The sequence below is a fragment of the Erythrolamprus reginae genome, chromosome 2, assembly GCF_031021105.1.
Source record: "Erythrolamprus reginae isolate rEryReg1 chromosome 2, rEryReg1.hap1, whole genome shotgun sequence".
Lineage (NCBI taxonomy): Eukaryota > Metazoa > Chordata > Lepidosauria > Squamata > Dipsadidae > Erythrolamprus > Erythrolamprus reginae.
This window is the reverse complement of record NC_091951.1, coordinates 75,992,709-76,013,541: the sequence shown is the minus strand read 5'-3', so window position 1 is coordinate 76,013,541 and position 20,833 is coordinate 75,992,709. Positions and strand designations below refer to the sequence as shown.

General features: G+C 39.7%; 1 protein-coding gene and 1 long non-coding RNA gene across 8 annotated transcripts in view; one reads left to right on the top strand and one right to left on the bottom strand.

Moving 5' to 3' along the window:
* The window catches only part of PLXNA1 (plexin A1), a 471,845-nt gene that overhangs the window by 249,943 nt on the left and 201,069 nt on the right, over positions 1-20,833 (top strand). For all 7 annotated transcript variants that reach the window (XM_070738367.1, XM_070738366.1, XM_070738363.1 and 4 more), the window contains exon 5: positions 13,392-13,492. In XM_070738367.1, the coding sequence (XP_070594468.1) occupies positions 13,392-13,492 (101 nt within the window). The remainder of the gene's footprint in view (positions 1-13,391; positions 13,493-20,833) is intronic.
* LOC139160471 (uncharacterized) overlaps positions 519-20,833 on the bottom strand; it is a 41,525-nt gene continuing 21,210 nt past the window's right edge. The window contains exons 3-4 of the long non-coding RNA XR_011557949.1: positions 3,221-3,374; positions 519-593 (exon numbers count right to left, since the gene is read on the bottom strand). This is a non-coding gene — a long non-coding RNA (uncharacterized lncRNA). The remainder of the gene's footprint in view (positions 594-3,220; positions 3,375-20,833) is intronic.

Below are 20,833 nucleotides of genomic sequence, written 5' to 3'. Positions count from 1 at the left end.
AAAATTTCAGCAGGGCTTTTATTCGTTTCTTCTTTTATTCATGATTAGCCTCCTAGTTGAAACTTTTAGATACTTTTAGGTATTGCTTCCATGTTGTTGTGAGCCGCTCCGAGTCTCCAGAGAGGGGCGGCATACAAATCTAATAAATTAAATTAAATTAAAATTAAATTAAATGTACTGCCCTGCGTTGCAGATGTCTAGTCTGGAGATTACTGCAACATCGGTGGTATGCCTATGACTGTCTTCTTCAGGAAAAGATATACAAAAAGCATTTGTATAAAAGCACCACACATCCATCTGATTAAGTTCATCTGTTTAAATGCGAACATTTCAAAAGGAAAAACAAATTGTTATAAAAACATATGGTTCAGGCATGTAAAATAAAGGCACTACAAACTCTCTAAATAACTTACTTACTATGCCATTCCTTCAGAGGTTTTATTTTAAAACAGATGAAGACATTGAAAAAAATAAGACATTTTACAATATGTAAAATGGCAGATTGAAATGTCTGGTCAAATCTGATTTTGTTTTTAATGCTTGGCACCAGCACTGGCAAATTCTTTACTTTGTCCATCACATTTCCACGGGCCCTGTGTAGAAGAGAAAGTTAACAGATTGTAAAATGCAATCACAATAGAAAGGTAAGGAATGCAGGTAGGCGTCCGCTTATCACCACAAGTGAGCCCGAAATTTCTGTGATTAACCAAGACAGTTGTTGAGTTGTGCTCCATTTAATGACCTTTCTTGCAACATTGTCATTGTTAACTTAGTAGCACCGCTGTTAAGTGAATCTGGCTTCCATTGAGTTTGTTTGTAAGAAGGTCACATATGAGCCTGGAACAGTGCAACTGTCATGAATAAGAATTAGTTGCCGAGTATCAGAATTTGTCTGTATGTCTGTCTGTCTGTCTGTCTGTCTGTCTGTCTGTCTGTCTGTCTTCTATGCCGCCCAATCCTTAAGGACCCAGGGCGGCTTACAACAACAGTACAAATATAAGAATAAATACAAAACAGTAAAAGAAGTCGAACAGTTGCCTGAGATTAAAACATAACAAACTAAAAAAAACCATAAAAAGTTACTATTAAAAAAAGAAAAACAAACTCATATACATACACACCATTCTTACAGTTGGCCATCAAGCTGTGAATTTATGGCCCCCAGGCCTGTCAGCAAAGCCAGGTCTTCGTGGCTTTGTGAAAGGCCAGCAGGGTGGGAGCAGTATAGATATTGGGGGGAAGTTGGTTCCATGGAGCCAGGGCAGCCACAGAGAAGGCTCTCCCTTCCTTTATAATCAATTGATTTTAATCAATAAACTATTAAACATTAAAACGTTTTTAGTCCCAGCCCTCCCATTTTTACAGTGTGAACGCTGAATTGTGCATATGTGTGCTTGGTAGATTTCACATATTCTTGCCATTGTTTTACTGCGCATGCATGCGCTCAGCCTTCTGCATTCTTGCTGGTTGCGCTTTGCTCTTTCGTGTACCTTCTACTCATGCTCCCGGCCTTTAAAATGTTGCTAAATAGGATGGTATTATGTCTGGACAGGCCCACCTCCAGTAATTGCTACCAGTTCGCCTGAACCAGTCTGAACCAGTTCGCCTGAACCAGTCCAAACTGGTGGAATACCAGCTCTGATGTGTGCATGCACATACACACGTATATGTGTCGCAAATGTATTTGTTACAAAAAAAAATCTTAAAAAGTCTTAAGTGGGAGTTGCCAATCCTAGGTTGCCAGGCAAGGGTAGCTGAGGATTGAATTGTGATCATTGTTGACTATGAGGATGTTGAAACGGTTGTAATGTGAAAACGGTCATAAATCCATGACCATGAAAATGGTCATAAATGGTCATAAATGGCACTTTTTTCAGTGCCATTGTAACTTCAAATTGCCACTAAATGAATGGTTCTAAGTCAAGGACTATTTTATACCCATCTATAGGTTGGATTTCTCTGGCTAAAACCCAGCAGAAGGAGGCCAATCTGGAAGATCATGGACTAGTTGTCCCCAACAAGCGAAGAAAGTTGTCTCAGTTACATTAGCTAACAGGTCCCTAGACCCTCTTTTGTTGTGAAAGGGTGAGGCGTAAATTTTATAAATGCATAAAAACAATAAAATTTGAAAAGAAGAATAAGCTCTGCTTATAAACAGATACACAATACGTGGCTGCTCTTTAGACTGGAGAAATACAGGAGGAAAATACAGGGAAAAAATCTTATCTCACATTGCAGTCATTCTTTCTTTTGAATTCTGAGCTGATAAAATCAGATATTTTCTGTAGTATAGAATCCTTTCCTCCTTCATCAATGCTTATCAGCATTTACTCATATCCCAGTCCCACTTAGAACGCCTGCCTATCTAACCCTTTCAAATCTTGCATGCTTAGCTGCTAAATACCTCTTTCAAAACAGCTTCTTTGTTCCAGTGCTTGAGGCTGAAGTGGCACACCTGCTATGAAAGAAAATGGCCTGCTTCAAAAGACTGCCTGTCCCCTTGGTAGTTAAACGGTCAAGCAGGCCTTGGAAAAATCCCAGGCGCCTGAGCACACAGAGATCTAACTTCCCATGATATCCCTGCTTTCTTCCATGAAAGACAGATTTCTAGAAATTCAAAAATATGCTTCCGGAGCTGAACAGATGCCATCGAAAGCTTCTGGATTATATCAGTAGTTCTCACTGGCCTACGGGGTGAAAATAAGATTCTGCTTTAATGTGATGAAGGTAAATTGTCTCCACTGTATGCAGCATTTGAAGCAATCTGTGAAAGGAGTTAGAAAGCGTAGCTTGAGGCTATCGCAAGCGAGATATTTGACAGATTCATCTACAATTTAGGAGTGATGACTAGAAGTAGCAATTTTCCACATTTTCTTACCTATTCTAGTCTAATGAGATAAACCTCGGAATGCTTACGTGTAGGCTTCTGCTGGGGTTAGTGATCTAAACAAATGGGGCTACGGTTTAGAGGTGGCTAGAGCTGGGGATGTTCTAAGGCAGAATCACCTTTAGACAGAAGATTGGGACTCTCAGCCTAGTGGGAGCATTCATCCCTGCCCCATGCCTCTAGGACTTAGGGGCAGGTACATTTTAAGGGGGTTACGTTGCAGAGGGAAAGACTGACTTCCTTTTTTATGAGGGCAACCAATGTTTGTGTCATTTTCATACAGAGATCTGAACTGGATTTTTGAATAATGCTCTAAAGGGCAGAGCTACTCACCCCATGGGGCTGATGCTTGTAGTGGAACATCTGCACACAAGCCAGAGCTAAGACTGTGTTTTACATGTGTCAACAGCAGGGGTGGTTACATGGAGGCCAATTCAAGCTGACTTCTTGATAGAAAGACAATATGTATTTCAGTTTCGGTAAGTAACTGTAGAAAGAGAAGAGAGAAACAGTATCTGACAAAGAAACAGAAGTATCAAGGGATTTTCTTGATTCCGTAATCCAAGGCAGCAGAAGGGATTTTGCCATCCAGGACGTTTTTTTCCAAATCAATGGAGCTTTGGGAAGAAATTATATAAAACCCCTGATTTTTTTAAAGCCTAAAACTGGAAAATAATCCTGAAAAGATCCCTGTGGAAGAAGCCATTGGTTAGAGCAGTGTTTTCAACCTTTTTTCTTCAGGGGAATCCTTTGGTGTCATCAGATTTGTGGTGGAATCCTGGTTGAAAAACACTGCATTAAGAGGTACATCCTGAAGATGAAATATAATTCTTCTATTGGCCAAGTGTGATTGGACACACAAGGAATTTGTCTTGGTGCATATGTTCTCAGTGTGCATAAAAGAAAAAGATACATTTGGCAAGAATCATGGTACAACACTTACTGATTGTCATAGGGGTCAAATAAGCAATCAAGAAACAATCACTATAAATCATAACAATACAAGCAACAAGTTACAGTCATAGTTGTAAGTGGGAGATAAGTGATAGGAATGATGAGAAGACTAATAGTAATAGTAATGCAGCCTTAGTGGATGGAGGTAGAATCAGCAAGTGCTGCTACCACGTTGGGGGGGGGGGGTTCCTGTGGCTGTGGAGTAGCAGAGAGAGGAAGAGAGAGAGAGAGAGGCTGCACGGCATACTCTCGCCAAGAGTGCCAGGCCTCAGCAGGGCAATAAGCGGAGGCCGTTCACTCCATTTCACCCACTTTCCATCCCCAGTTTTTGGCAACTGTGGGGGCCAGTGGGAGGGTCAGAGTGAAGGCAAAGCTGGAGTGGATGCCTTCCGCTCTGCCTTCTGCTCCTTCTGCCCTCTTAGGCCCCTAACATGAGTGGAGTAGTAGGGTGCGCTCTCTTACAGTGCCCTGCACAGGGAAAAGGGAGATAACAAGTTGGCCACTTGACCAAGCGCGGCGGCGTGAACACAGGCATGAGAAGGAGGTATGAGAAGCGGGAGAGAACCTTGAGCCACCTGGCACACCTCGACCCTTGACTGGGATGTTCCGCGTTGGAGATTCTGGAGAGGCAACCGCTCCTGCCTACTCCTGCTCCTACTACTCCTCTTCCTCCTCCTCCTGCAGTCTGCACTTTGGCACTTGCTGCAGCAAAGGGCTAGAGGGGCGCTGCTGCTGCTGTTGGCACCAACGCCACTGCCACTCCTGCTTGGCAGTTGCTACTGCTGAGCATGATTGATCTGCCAGACATGAAATGGAGGAAGAGGCTGCCCTGCTGCAGACGCGGGCGGGATTGAAGGGGGGAACTGCCTTGCCTTCTTCTTAAGTCGCGGAACCTCTGACTGGGCCTTGTGGAACCCTTGTGTTCCGTGGAACCCTGGTTGAAAAACACTGGGTTAGAGACTTGACATATTTATTATTATTTATTTATTACTTAGATTTGTATGCCGCCCCTCTCCGAAGACTCGGGGCGGCTCACAACATGTAAAAAACAAATCATAAGCAATCAAACAGATATAAAATATTTAAATATTTAAAAAACCCCATATGCTAACAGTCACACACACAGACATACCATGCATAAAGTAAACGTGCCCAGGGGGAGATGTTTCAGTTCCCCCATGCCTGACGGCAAAGGTGGGTTTTAAGGAGTTTACGGAAGGCAGGAAGAGTAGGGGCAGTTCTAATCTCCGGGGGGAGTTGGTTCCAGAGGGCCGGGGCCGCCACAGAGAAGGCTCTTCCCCTGGGGCCCGCCAACCGACATTGTTTAGTTGACGGGACCCGGAGAAGGCCCACTCTGTGGGACCTAATCGGTCGCTGGGATTCGTGCGGCAGGAGGCGGTCTCGGAGATATTCTGGTCCGATGCCATGAAGGGCTTTAAATTACTTTCCACCAACTGCATAATTGCTAATTATGCTAATGTTATCAATTGAAATCACTGTTTCCCATAGTTGGCAACTTTAACATGACCACTCAATAATCAGTCTGCAACTTCTGAAAGGCATATAACTTTTGTTATAAATAGTGGTTGTTAGTTACTCCTTTTTCATACGTGTACTTCAGTTTCCAGAATTATGCAGCCAGCATTATTGACTGGGACATTCTGGGAGTTAAAGTCCAGATATCTTTAAGTTGTGAAGATTGAGAAACACCTCTGCTTTAATTGACCAATTGTAGTTATCTTTAGATCTCACAGACCCATGCTCTGCCCTGGAAGAGAGGCCATTTGTTCCATAGAAGAAGGCAAAATATGAAAGCAGAGGTCCATACTAAATTTATTTTCTGTGAGGCATCTGAGAAGAGACAAGTAAAATAAGCCCCTCACTGAACATGGACAAAACATACAAGAGAAGGTGTTGTGATACCTCTGTTTGTAATTAGTGGATTTTGTAGGTTCTTTTGAACACTGACATCTATGCATATTCTTTTGGCACTGAAACTATTGAATGTGGTTCATTTTACAACTAAGGGCCAAATCTCCTTGGATACAACAAGAGGAGGCTTTTGACATTTGTTCAAGTTGCTGTGATGACACTGACTCAAGAATCATTCTGCTTGTGCAGGTCTCTTTCTCTCACTTTTGTGTAATAAAAATAGCTTTCATCCATAGCATGCTGTTATCAGGATGTTGGTGGAAAGTAATTAAATGAGCAGTTGTAAAGAGCTCAAAGGGCCTGAGGAATGAGGGGATTTTAATCAAATCTGGAGGAGCAATTAATAAAGAACTTGTAACCCCTTAAGGGTGACTCCTCCTGGCAGATTAAAAAGAATGAGGGTTATAGTTTGTGTCTGGGGCAAAGACAAGTTAGTGCACGAAGCTCCCGTGGTTTTTAAAATGAGATTTACCCTCTGTTGTTGGTGATAATAAGAGTTTGAAAACTAGGAGCTAGGAACTGAATCTTTAAGCATCAGTCGCAATTTAGCAAAAGACACCCTTCTAATAAGCAATTTTTTGTGTATGTTTGTGCGGTTTTAAAATCCCTATTGACTTCTGGCAGCCACACATGTCCAACAGCTCTATAGGCAAGCTTTTCAGAAGTGAGTGGTTAGCCCTTGCCTTCTTTTTAGGGCTGAGAAAAAATGACTGGTCCAAAGCCACCAAGGTGGCTTTGTGTCTAAGGCAAAACTAGAACTCTACTAGTCTGTTGCCTTTAAGTGGCTTTTAATAAGCAAGCCTACAGTCCATATATATTTAAAAACAGACAACTTTTATCCTTGGAACTTTGGAAACTGTAATATACAAAAACTTATTTTCTTCTTCTTCCTTACAGTGGCGATACAAAATGTGTTTTACAATCTGGTTGAGCCTTTTTCTAAAATAAAAAGATCAAAGTGTTTGTGATATGGGAAAATGCCATGTTTTAACTGAGGAACAAAGTTTTCAGCTAATGCACTTTGTAACGGAGATATGTATATTGATACAGAAAGCATAGCATGGAAAACTAAGCCTGGAAAGTATGCCTAAAGTATCCTGCAACATTTACTGTGGCATATAGAACAGAAAATACATCCATGTGCAAGGAAGGATCTCAAGAATGCTTCCCTATGACCACTCAATAATTAGTCTGCAACTTCTGAAAGGCGTATAACTTTTGTTATAAATAGTGGTTGTTAGTTACTCCTTTTTCATTTGATTCACTTATAATAGAATAATTAATTTTCAGAAGTCTTTGCCTTTGAACTTAAGATAAATTTCAAACATAAATTCTCTGTTTGATGAGACTGCTGGAAAGGGAGGCGCTTGATTTAAAAACAAGCGCTTTGTGGGTAACTAACATTATTTTTTCCATTTCCAGAGGCTCTCTCCTCATTATTCATCTTCTTGGCCTGGATAGAACATTTAGCAAAACAAAGATTGCAGAACTACCTTAGGGAGAGGCCTGCACAAATTGTGGTCTAAACTAAACTAAACTAAACTAAAGCAAGACACTAGCTTGGTGTGATGAGATACCTGGAATTTGATGAGCCCAATTTGGCTGCTTGGAAACAATAGTGTGTTTGTTTTCAGCTGATTGACAGTAGGAAGATGTTGTGCCTCACTTATTTTACTTTATGCTGAGTTACTGTCTATGAATGCCAGTGCCTTCTTCCAAGGGCTGACTTGAAGTCATCTAGGCTGGCTTTGGACCTACAGCAGGACTATAACTCTCAGTCTTCTGGTTTGTTGCTGCCTTAACCACTCAACCAAACAAATTCTCACTGCAACTATAGTCAATCATAAAATAACAATTTAATAGAAGACACACTGATATTCTCCATGGATCTCTAGTATATTTCCTAAAAATGACACAACCAGGAAAAATAGCCAGCTGTATGATACAGTGTCTAAAAAGTCAAAAAGACTGGACTAGGGGAAGTGATTGTTTCATTCTTCTCTTCCCTGATCCTATCCCTCTGAACCACTATCTCAGCAATGGACTCCTTAGTTCAAAACGAATACTTAGAGATACAGCAAGTTCAGCAGAGGCCCAGTAAGATGGTGAAGAGTCTGGAAAGGAAGCTTTACAGGGAACAGTTAAAGCATCTGAGTATATTTAGTTCACAGAAAAGTTGACTGAAGGAAAATATGACAGCAGTCTTCAAACAGGTGAAGAGTTGTTTTATAGAAGAGGGAATGGACTTATTTTCTGTTAGTACATACAGTGTGCCTAGAAACAGTGTGCCAAAGTTCAAGGAAATAGATTCAAGGTTAGACATCAGGAACAACTTTTTGACTGTATAAAGGGTCAGACAGTCAAATAGGCTGAAATTCTCCTTCCTTTAAAATAACCCAAATCATACAATGTTCCATCAAATATTACATCTTGGTCAAAATCAACTAATCATTTGAGTTTAGAGTGAGAGCCAAAAGGCAACTTGGTAAAACTCCCTCTAGCAATAAGGTTTAAGACTGCACCCTGCAAACAGGCTGGATGATAATCTGTTAGAGATGTTTTAGTGGATGCTGCAGATGACTCTACTGTATTTTTCGACTATAAGATGCACCAAGATTTCAAAGAGCTAAATAGTTGTTTTAGTGTGCCGTGCTTTGTAGCAACGTTTTGAGTGTAGGAGTTGAAACAGTTTATGTCCAGGATCCGAGGAGTCAGTAAATATTTTAACAGTTCTCTTTTTGACTTGTGCAGTATGTAGGTTCTCAATGGAAGCAGGTTGGCAGCAATTGCTTTTTCTGCAGTTCTGATTATCCTCTGAAGTCTGTGTCTGTCTTGCTGGGTTGCAGAACCAAACCAGACAGTTATAGAGGTGCAGATGACAGACTCAATGATTCCTCTGTAGAACTGTATCAGCAGCTCCTTGGGCAGTTTGAGCTTCCTGAGTTGATGCAGAAAGAACATTCTTTGTTGTGCTTTTTTGATGACGTTTTTGATGTTAGGTGACCATTTTAGCTCTTGAGATATGATAAAACCTAGAAATTTGAAGCTCTCTACTGTTGATGCTGTGTTGTCTAGTATTGTGAGAGGTGGTAGGATGGGAGGGTTTCTCCTAAAGTCTACCACCATGTCTACATACAATCTACATACATAATTTCTACATACAATCATGATCAAGTGAGGTACTAATATGCACCACTCTATAAAGCCTTAGTTAGGCCACACCTATAGTACTGCATCCAGTTTTGATGATCACACTATAAAAAAAGGATGTTGAGACTTTAGAAAAAGTGCAGAGGAGAGCAACCAGGATGATCAGGGGCCTGGATACTAAAACATATGGAGAACATTTACAGGGACTGGGCATGGTGAAGAGAAGGACCAGAGGAGACATGATAGCAATGTTCCAATACTTGAGGGACTGCCACAGAGAGGAGGAGGTCAAGCTATTTTCCAAAGCATTTGAAGGCCAGACAGGGAATAATGGATGGAAACTGATTAGGGGGAGATTCAACCTAGAAATAAGGAGGAACTTTCTGACAGTGAGAACAATCAACCAATGAAACAGCTTGCCTTCGGAAGTTGTGGGAGTTTCATCTCCTGAGACTTTCAAGAAAAGAATGGACTGCTATCTGTCAGAAATGGTGTAGGGTTTCCTGCTTGAGAGGGAAGTTGGACTAGATGACCTACAAGGTCCCTTCCTACTCTGTTAATCTGTTATCTGTAAGGACTCATTCTTGCTGGTAGTTAGAATCTTTAATATTATTATTTGCAAACAAAATGAAGGTTCCCTATTTAGCTTGCATAGTTTAGATTCATTGAACGAGTTTACCAAAAATGTAAATATTGCAGAGTATACAGCCTCATGCTACCCAATTAAACTCCATTTCATGCTGAATAAACTAATGTATCTTAAATAGAAAACTACATTTAGGTGGAGTTTTACTCCAAAACCATTTTATTAAAATAAATTTGATAAAAATAAAAAATCCAATTTAAATTTTTAAAATCTTTTTTTTTTCATTTTTTAATCAACAATTTTTATCCATCCTGGTTTTACTACAGTTTCTTAAAGCCAGAGCGCAGCACAAAGACTTTATCGTATCCTAGAGACCATGAAAACGTATATGGTACAAATGTTTATGGATTTCAGTGGTTCCATTTTGCTAGACTCTGCACTTCCATACTGGGACTCAGAGCTACCTCTGTATTCACAGATGAAATGCAAAGTAGTGTGCCTTCTTCTAATCTGACTACCATATATATAAATGGTTTAATTAGAAAATAGTTCCTAAAGTTGTTAATCATGCTCTTTATTTTAAAATTTAAAAAAGCAAGGCAGTTGCTTTCTGAACTAGGCTTTTCTGATCAGCCAATTGCCCATGAGTTTTATTTTATTTCACATACCAGTTGTTTATTTAAAAAAGTGTGACATACCAGTTTTGCTGATAATATTGTGAACAGAAGTGGATCTAAAGAGAGATGCTGGTGTTGCTGTCTGCTTCCTTTTCTGTTTTAATAATGAAGAGTAACTGATAAACATTGGCTCCCAGAAAATAGTTGAAATCAATTTCTCAAAAATATTAAATGCATGGAACAGATAAATAGATATTTCTAGCTGTCTTCTAAAGAGAAGTGCAGTACATTAGAAACAAAATAAATACATAGTAACCGAGAAACATGTACATGTTTTGAGCTTTTCATCCTTATTGATCATCCATCCATAATGAAACTATTCTAGATATATCCAGTGGAAATTGCTGACAGTCAGTAGCTCTGTTTTCATGAAAGGAGAGAATGAACACAAATATTACAGGAAAATGAAGTGAGTGACCCCATTTCTTAGCCGTATACATTTGCTCAATGTCTGTCTAATTTCTACATAGATCCATAGTCCATATGGCCAGGAATTAGGGAAAACACGTTTCTAAATTGAAGAGACATGATAATGAAATTGAAGCTGAGTATGAAAACCAGGGAGAAGGAGACAGTACGGATGCTCCTGCAGCACTCTGCCAACCAAAATGAGGCACGAGGGGGCAGTTCCCACGAGACCTATTTTGGCTGGCAGAGTGCTGCAGGAGGCCATCCAGTCAGAGTAAATAGGGTGCCGGGGGCCATGCACAGGCCCCCACAGCCCATTTTGGCACCCAGAGGCAGCATGAGCCAGTCCTTTATTATTTCCATGCTGGCCCCGTGGGCCAAATTTAAGCATCCTGCATGCTGGGTCTGGCCCTTGGGCCTTGAGTTTGTCATCCCGGTCTAGTGTGAATGAATATATATGATAATTTTCACTGAACACCCTTGGATTGGTTGTTATCTTGCAGACATGATGTGATATAAATTTGCAATATTTATGAATACAATTTGAGAAAGACTAGAATAACAAGGAAATATAAAATGGGGTAAAGATGATTAGAAAGCTAGGACAGTATTTTCTTTGTTAAGTTTGAGAAGTTTTGGTTTCAACCAGAAGTACATGTTGGGAAAGCCTTCATACTGGCATAGTTGGGGCACTCAGCCGCTGCTAGTCTTCTGGTTCGCACTGCTCTATCTTTGTTGTGGAGTATAGGTTCTGTTCAGCCATTCTGATCCTCATAGGAATATTTCCTTTCTTCTCTTTTAGAAACATCCATTCTTCTTAGTTCAGACATAGGCTTCTCTGAGCTGGAAACTGATCTAACAGACCCAGCATATTATTTTTTAGGAATGACCCAGGGGATTATTGAGAAAATTGAAAGCACAAAAATGTGCTTCCTTTTCCCTCTGCTGTGATCAGCAATATCAAAGAAGTAGTAGGGTGTCTCCAATGATTGACCTTGCACTTAGAAAGAACCTTGGTGTTTGACCTATATTTCGTTGACCCTTTTATGCCTACTGACGGTATTTGGCTTTAAATGCAGGGATTGCAAAAATGGGAAGTGCAAAATTATTTTAACCCATGAGCAAAGCAAGTGTACATTATGTTCTTGTTTCCTCCCTCTCCCTATATAAAACCACTTAATTTGTAAGATATTTTCTGTGCCTTTGTTGACATTCCTATCTACTATCTTATTTCTTCAAAAAGAGATGTCTAATTTTCATGTCTGAAATTAAATTGTAATGGTCAGTTAGATCCTTTTCTGATAATTCCTGAATCCGTCCTTAGGTGATTTCAGCATCAACTACTGTATTTCAGTTAGGGAATGCATTCATATTATTTTACTGAAATTTAGCTCATTTCAGCATCATTTCAGGTTTTATAACACCAAAATTAGTGGGCTGAATTATACTCCACTCCCCCCCCCCATGCTAATGCCCTAGCTGATACACAGAATGTTCATAACAGAATTATGCTGCCGGGTGATGATGGGAGCTCTAGTATAAGATATGTAGAAGATATGGGTTAAGAAAACTCTAGTATTTTCTAACCGTTTGTAAAGGATTATGTTTTTCAGGCAGGTGCATTATAAGGTCAAAAATGGCCACATGAAGATTAATAAACCTCACCCCGTCCCCTAATAGCCACTAAAGTGAAATGTTCAGATGTGATGCGGAAAATTTCCCAGTGGGTAATCATAGTTGCTGTAATTGTCTACAGTAAAATAACTACCTTATCAAGGTCCTGCAAACTTTCTTGAGTGTAATCCTACCACATTATTTAAAGGTCAAGTGGAGATCTCAGGTTTTTTTGGGGGGGGTATGCTTCCCTTGAAATAGCAGAACAAATTGAAGGAACAATAACATAATTTTGAATGCTTTGAATGCTAAATGAATTATTTCCCCCCTTAATGATTGCATGGTTATGTTGTGTAGTCCATGGAGAACAATTGGGGTGGTAGACAGAGTCCTCTGCCTCACCTTTTTTCAGTGCTTGCCATCTGCTTCACAAAGGCAGTGGCGTTTTCTTCTGGCAGAAACAAGGAAGTATTCTTTTCAACAGCTGGTTGTCATAACACCCCTTCCCAATTACCTATATCAAAGGAGAATTGAATGTTTAAAAGATGGTTGTTAACCATAATTCCTTCCCCTTGGTACAGCACCATAATGTTGTAACAGAGTATTAAACACAGAGAGTTGGTGTTAGGAAATCATTGTCTTGAGTTGCCAAGAAGTGCATCTCTGCTTCAGCCAAGACTCTTTTTAAATTATGTTAAATTAAATTTATATAATTTATGTACTAGCAAGGACAAACAAACTGGGAAATGCATTATAATAAAATCAATAAAAAGAACAAGAACTCATGGCAAGTCCTAGTAATAGCACTCCGACCCCCCACCAAATGCAGCTGGAGACTAGCCACCCTAACTCAAGGTGTAGAGAACAGCCAAGTCTTTAAGGTTTTTGCAGAATGCAAAGTAGGGTGGGAGCTACGTGCACCTCAAGAGGAATCCCACTCCATAGCGCTGGTGCCATGACAGAGTGGGGTACACTTCTCTAACTTTAGTTCCTACTTCTGGATTTTTCACTTTTTCTTCCCTTGTAACCAAGGAATAGGGTGCCAAATCTGAGTGAACTATTTTCAGTTGACTGATGGTAAATGGGGAAAAAGAGGAAGCGCTGGGAATTTCACATGAATAAGAACTGCAGCTTGAAAGTCCCTGAAGTAAGACTTTATTTAACACTAGTGCTTTTCCCCCAGGTGACTCGTGTGCCAGTGGAAAGCTGTGAGCAATATACAACATGTGCACTGTGCCTGGGTTCTAGAGATCCTCACTGTGGTTGGTGTGTCCTACATAATATGTAAGTATGCTGAATTGTCTTTTGGTTTGGTTTGATGGTGTCTCCTTCTTCTCCACACTCCTTTATTTATATATTTTTAAAAATGTGTTCCATTGTGGAAGCCTTACTTGTGACATTGCGAATGCTTATAAACCTGTTACAATAGTACAGTTAATCTGCAATTTAGTAACAAGGTCATGTACAAAGAGGAATATGGTTCTGTATGATCTAGATGTAGTGTTAACATTAGAAGAGAATATTTGTAGCTCGGGATTGAACGGAGGGATCCTTTCATGGGTTGTTTCATTGCAGACATTTCATTACCCAACTAGGTAACATCATCAAGGTGAGCACAATCCTAGTATTCATGAAGCTTCCTAGTTGGGTAATGGAACACCTTGCAACTAACTTAAGAGGGCACAAAGTATCCTCATGTAATGTTAAATTTAGAGATTGAAAAGGTTTCCTGCTGATGCTGTATAGATACTAGTATAGTACTAGTATAGTACAGTATAGATACTGTATAGATATTTATTTATTTATTTATTTATTTCCTTCCTTCCTTCCTTCCTTCCTTCTTTCTTTCTTTCTTTCTTTCTTTTTTAACTTCTTTGCTGCCCAATCCTGAAGGATTCACTAGGACCACTAATATAATTGTTGTAATTGTTAAATTTCATCAATTAAAATGTATTATGTTCTCTAACACCTAACTATTGTAGTTCCTATCATCAAGCATATGATAGCATGAAATACAGTATATAAGCAGAACCTTTGGAAGTGTTAAACTAGGGGAAGTAACAAAAAATGGCCATATTAATTAAAGTTAAGTTAAATCAGAAAACAATTCATTAAAGCTGTATGTGCTAAGGTAAGAAGGATCGATAAAATAAAGTAATAGCAATCGAATTTAGAATTGTATACCGCTTCATAGTGCTGTTAAAGCCCTCTCTAAGCATTTTACAGAATCAGCATATTGCCCTCAACAATCTGGGTCCTCATTTTACACACCCTGGAAGGATAGAAGCCTAAGTCAACCTTGAGCTGGTGGTGAGATTTGAACTGTTGAACTATAGCTAGCAGTTAGCCTGCGGTGCTGCACTCTAACCACTGCGCCATCCCGGCTCAGGGATGCCAGCTCAAGGGGAAATGATAGAAAGCACAGAATAGAAAAATGACAGGAGACCTTGACAAGAGGTGAGCTTGGGAATGTATTAGTCTCAATACTGCTATGAGAGCTAATTATTCAAAAACAAGACACTATTGAATGTGAAGTGATGAGGAAAGAGCCAGAGAAGGAATTCGTTTCTAGATCAGTTTGTGGGCTTTTGGTGGTACCTAGTTAACTTCCTAGTTAACAGTAACTAACCTAGTTAACAGTAATCTGTGCTGTTTTGCTGTCTAATGTAACTCAGTTAAAGAAAATGCTAATTCTTAGTGCAGCACTACCCCCCCCACACACATTTATATAATACTGAGTTTATGGAGTTGTTTATAAGATTGCAATAATAAGATTGAAGTGCTGCGCATACTCATAAAAATATTATAACTCTGATAAGGATAAGGATGGCATTATCACTTCTTTTTGTAATGTTGGGGAAATTACTTGTTTTGCTTGAGTGAGTTGGCCTGTCATGTAGATTCAACCTTGAATCTCCTATGGTAGGACACCTCAGCAAATTTTCGTAGAGATTTTTTAAAAATGTGGTCCATTGTGGTTGTCAGGAATCCCTCATCTTGCTAATTTGCATGAATGTGGAACTAGCGCAGTGGGGGAATAGAGCAAAGAATTGCTCTTAGGCTTCACCTGTTTATTTCAAGCTGAGAGAAGTAAACCTCGATGTCTGGTATGTATACTTAGTCTCCTCTTGCCTCTGTGGTAAATGCTTTATGCTGTAAAGCTGATTGATGGCAGCCAGCTCTGAGTTGCCAGTTGTCTAGTGCATCGGCAGCTTTTGAATGTCTGATGTGTGGGTGGCTGAGTACTAAATTTGCTACTTCCTATCTTGAAACACAGCAGGAGTCACCCTCATTCCAGCATAGATTGACATGGATTATGCATTCCCCAAAATAGTTTGCTGCCCTGAGACCAGTTGTCCATGATTTATTTATTTAGAGAGGGTGTTCAGCATGTTAATATTGATACATGCACACCACCTCTCTATGCATATGTAATGACTTTAGATATTGAATTACTTGGACTAATGGAAAATGGATGGGTGGTGGAGGTAATAGCATTAGTGTAGCATATTTAGTTCTTCCTGTTTGAAATTATTTTATTTTAGTCTACAGTTTAAAGAAATTTTCTTAACACTGATGAATGCAATTTGATTGCTCAGCATGAAATGTCAGTTCTTGTAGCTAACAAATGTTTCCAAATGGTTGGTGCATCAAATGCTTCTTGTTTGTCGTATTGGAAAAGTTAAGATTATTAACTTTTGAAATTGGCTCGAACTGGTGCAGCATTGACATGCACAATCCAAGAACAATCCGAATTGAGACATTTCCCCCCAGGCCTATATAGTTTTATGTATGGTATGCTTGTGATGTATGTTCTTTTAAATAATGGGTTTTTAGATTTTAAATACTGTATTAGATTTGTTCTATGTACAGTGATCCCTCGATTTGCGCGGGGGTTACGTTCCAAGACCTCCCGCGAAAATTGATTTTCCGCGATATAGCGGCGCGGAAGTAAAAACACCATTTTTGGCTATGGACAGCCAAAAACTACCCCCACGCACCCTTTTTCAAGGCAGCACAAGGACCCGGGCTTGAAATTAGGGCAGGGAGCGACGAAAGTGCGGAAGCCAACAAAGATTGCTTTGAATGTTGGCTGCCCCCGCCCCCAGCACCCGCCCGCCCGCCATTTGCCGCCCACCCGCCCGCCGTTCACCCGGCCACCCGTCGTTCGCCCGGCCGTTCGCCCGCCGCTTGCCCGGCTGCTCGCTCACTGCTCGCCCGGCTGCTCACCGTCGCCCGCCGTTCGCCCGACCGCTCGCTCGCTGCTCGAGAGCAAGAGGGGGAGAGATAGAGAAAGAGAGAGAAGGAAAGAAAGAGATGAGAGAGGGAGGAAGAGAGTGTGAGAGAGGAAGAAGCAAGTTAGAGAGAGAGAGAAAGAAAGATGAGAAAGGAAGGGAGTGAGAGAGAGGAAGAAAGAGAGAGAGAGAAGAGTGGAAGGAAGAGAGAGAGAAATGATAGAAAAAAGGGGAGAAAAAAAGAGAAATGAGAAAATGATTGAAGCAGAGAATGACAGGAAAGAAAGAGAAAGAGACAGAGAAGTGACTCTTGGTGATGACGTATGACGTCATCGGGTGGGAAAAACCGTGGTATAGCAAAAAAACCGTGGAGTATTTTTTAATTAATATTTTTTGAAAAACCGTGGTATAGCGTTTCGCGAAGTTTAAAGCTGCGAAAATCGAGGGATCACTGTATATTGTTTTATCATTGTTGTGAGCCGCCCCGAGTCTGTGGAGAGGGGTGGCATACAAATCTAATAAATGAATGAATGAATGAATGAATACATACATATATACATACATACATACATACATACATACATACATACATACATACATACTTTTGGCGACAGAGAAATACTCTTGAGAAACAACTCTAGCCCTGTGTTAGCTGCAGTGTAACAGTATGAAGAAGACATTATCTTTTAGAACTCATTAGTCTGGTTTTCTTTGAAGACCTTGTGCATCTGCTGCTATGGATCAAAACTAATTTACAATTCAGTGTCTTTAACTCAGTAACTGGGCCTCTCAAATATAGGGTTACTAATGAAAGCATAAAAGAGAAGGGGCAAAACAAAAATTGAAAGACATTAAAGGGGTGATTTTCTTTGGGCTTGAGGGGGAAAAGTTGTTAGAAGCTACAGAGTCCTGACTGTTTAGCCATGTGGAGCATTTTAATTAAAATTCAAAGACATCTCTTTCCCTGCAGCATCCCAAGGATATAGGTGGAATGTTGTAGTGGCTCAGAAACTCCATTGTGCAGTGTCATGCTGGTACTTGCTAGGAGATAAATCATTGAGATTACCAAGACTTTGAAAGGTGCATGTGTATCTGCTTATACTGTATTGCCCTCTGCTTAATTAAATGCTTTCTATAATGAAATAATGTTATCACAAATGCAGGGAGGAGAAGTTAAAGAAACCCATTTAAACTTATTAATGGAGGCAGAATACCTGGATAGAACAGTGCTACGGGGGCAGCGGAGTGGCTGCCTTTGATGAAATAGATGGAATATTTGCAGCTGCTTATTTAAAATTGCTTGGAGTTGCTTAATCGAGAGCATAGATGAGTATGATGAACTGTTAGGCTCAAAGGAAATTGAAGCAGGACTCCAGCTACATTAAAACCACAATACATGAGATGGGAAGAGCATGGAATTGATTAGGGTAGGATATTAAAGGAAGAGCCCTACAGAAATTTTTAAAAGGATCTAATTCAGACATACAAATACCAAGTATAAAGTTGCACCATCAGTGTCATTCAGATATTGAGAACTGAATCACAAAATTCCCAGCTTGAATTTTGACTCTGCCATGAACGTGCTGATCTTTACAAAACCACTACATGAAAAGTAAGAACGAGTTTCAATATTACTCTTTCTTATTCTTACCTGCTAGGTAAGAAATTAATTGATAAATTACTCTTACTGTTGACTCCTTTTACTTGTAGTGAAAAAAACCCCTGTTTTGACTGTCATACTTTAAGAAGAACATTACAATATGTCGGGAGGATGGTGACAAATATCTTGTAAGATTGTAAGCATTGAATATGCTTATTCCAAGAAGACTTGATTCAGGGTGTCATGGTATTCACTTTTGCATATTTGAAGAACTGTTACAGAGATGAAGGAGTGGTTGTTTGTAGTATCCAGATCAAATACCCGTAGTTCAAATTATGAGGCATTTTGTAACTTTAGGAATATGACATTACCTTTTAGATAACCAATATGTTTTGAGAATGGAATGGATTGTCTTTTCTTCTTTAATTTTTTTTTTTTAAAAAGATCTGATAAGCTAATACAGTTCTAAAGGATATGGTCATATTAAATGAAATACACATCGAGACTCTTTCCTATTCCATGACTTATCATGTGATTATGTTTGTCCATCATGTTCAAAGAGGATCTTGACATGTCCACGATGTGTCTGCAGGTGTTTGGTAAGGCCTATATGGGCACGAAATGTTCTACCACATGTCACGCAGACCTGTGTGGCACCATTGTTGCAGCATTTGCAGCTCTGGCTTTGTGGAGTGCTTGCTTCTCTTCTGCTATGATTGTTCTTCTCAGGTTTCTGGTGGCCTTGGTGGATCAGCATGCACCATGTTGGTCTATCTTATGCCAGGGTTGCCCAGGAGGTGGCGTTGATATCAAGAGATGTGCAGGAGGCTTTCAGTGTATCTTTGTATTGCTTCCTTTGTCCCCTGTGTGATCACTTTCCTTTAGACAGCTCAGCATAGAGGAGCTGTTTAGGGACGCGATGGTTTGGCATCCTTGCAACATGGCCCGCCCAGTGTGTCTGGGCTTTCATCAGCAGGGTGTGAATTGATGGCAGCCTGCTCCAGAGATGACTTCTCTGTGCAGCACCTTATCCTGCCCCCAGATCATCAGAATTCTATGGAGGCAGGTCATGTAAAAGTGGTAACGTTGAGTACCAAAGAGTAACAGAGGATAACTTTGAGACTCGTTCCTATTCTGTGACTTACCATGTAGTGGTTTTGTAAAGATCAAGTGGAAAACCACGTGAAACACACTAGCAAGCATTTATACAAACATTGAATATTAAGAAGCTGTTCAGCATGGTAAGTATTTGTTAGATTATTGTGTTAGGTCATTAATAATCCATGCACAATTGCAGATGAAATTAAGATCCTATCATAAAGATGGAGATTTAGCTTTAAGGAGTAATAACATATTCGGTTCCTTGTTTAAAGGGCTAATTTTCAGAAAGAAAGTTTAAAATTTAATATAGCAAGCAAACCATAACAGAAGAATAAAGCTTGCTTTCGAAATTCAGATTTTATTGAGGCAAAAATATAAATGTTAATAACCTTCTAGGAGCAAATTTCTATATTATCATTAAAGCTTTGTCTAAGAAGATAGACCTATGTTTGTAAAATGTTTCCTTTACTCCTTTCTCACTAAGATTAATTTTAATGTTGGTAAAATGATACATAAAGCCCACCTTTCTTTTAAAACACTGTGAAGCTATATATAACTCTAAATGCTGTTCTGCCGGGCTCTCTGGTAGAATCCTCCCAAAAATTCACAGGTACAAATTTCAGACACACACATGTTTGAAAATGCAAAACAATGTTCTTTATAATGAAAATTCACTTAAACTAAGCCCTCTTTTGGTATAGCAAAGAGCACTCGTCTCCAAACAAACTGGTAATTTATACAAGTCCCTTATCAGTTCTTTGATATCAGTTAGCGTGCAGCTGTGAGGTAATTCACAGTCCTTCTTTCACAAAGTGAAACACACTTTGCTCTGGTTTAGTTTCAAAGCGGGGAAAAATTAGCACATAAAAAGTCAAAGTCAGTAAAGCAGTCATGAAACACAACGATCAGATAATCCTCCACAATGGCCAAACCCACAGGCTGCTATTTATAGCAGCCTCACTAATTACCACAGCCCCACCCAACCACAGGTGGCCTCATTTTTTTTTATAATAATCTCTCAGTTGTTGTTGCCTATGCATCGCTCTCCGCATGCGTGGCTGTATTATTAACTCTTGTTCTGAATCCAAGGAGGAGCTAGATAATTGATCTTCTGAGCTGACTGCCATACTCTCCTCCTCCCCTTCACTCATGTCTTCTTGGTCAGAGGAGCCTTCATCATCAGATTCCACCTGGGGGGGCAGAACAGGCCTGCAGCATGTGGATGTCTCCCCCACATCCACAGGGCAGGAGCTGGGCCAGAGCTAACCACAACAAATGCTATTACTATAATGTATTGTAATGTTATAATCTAATCTAATCTAACCCATTTACAAAAATAGAGTAGAATTACTAAAGAAATATTTTTGTGAGTATTTGAGTATTGTGAAGTTTCAGTATGTATTGTGAAGCATGTTTTTAATTGATAATATTATGGTCCCTTTTATTATTTGTGTAATATAGCAATTGCATCAAAGGCTTTCTCGTTTATTTGTTCAACTTTTATGCCATTTCAATTGTAACTGAAAAAAAGCAGTTATGAAAGGGGGACTAGAATTTAAATAAAACCAAAATGAACTAGCAGATGAAGATAAGATTGGTCATGAATCATCAATAAAACAACATAATGAGAACATTATTAGTTGTGGCTAAAGATTACCACAGTCTTATAGACATTGTTTTTTGCTTTTT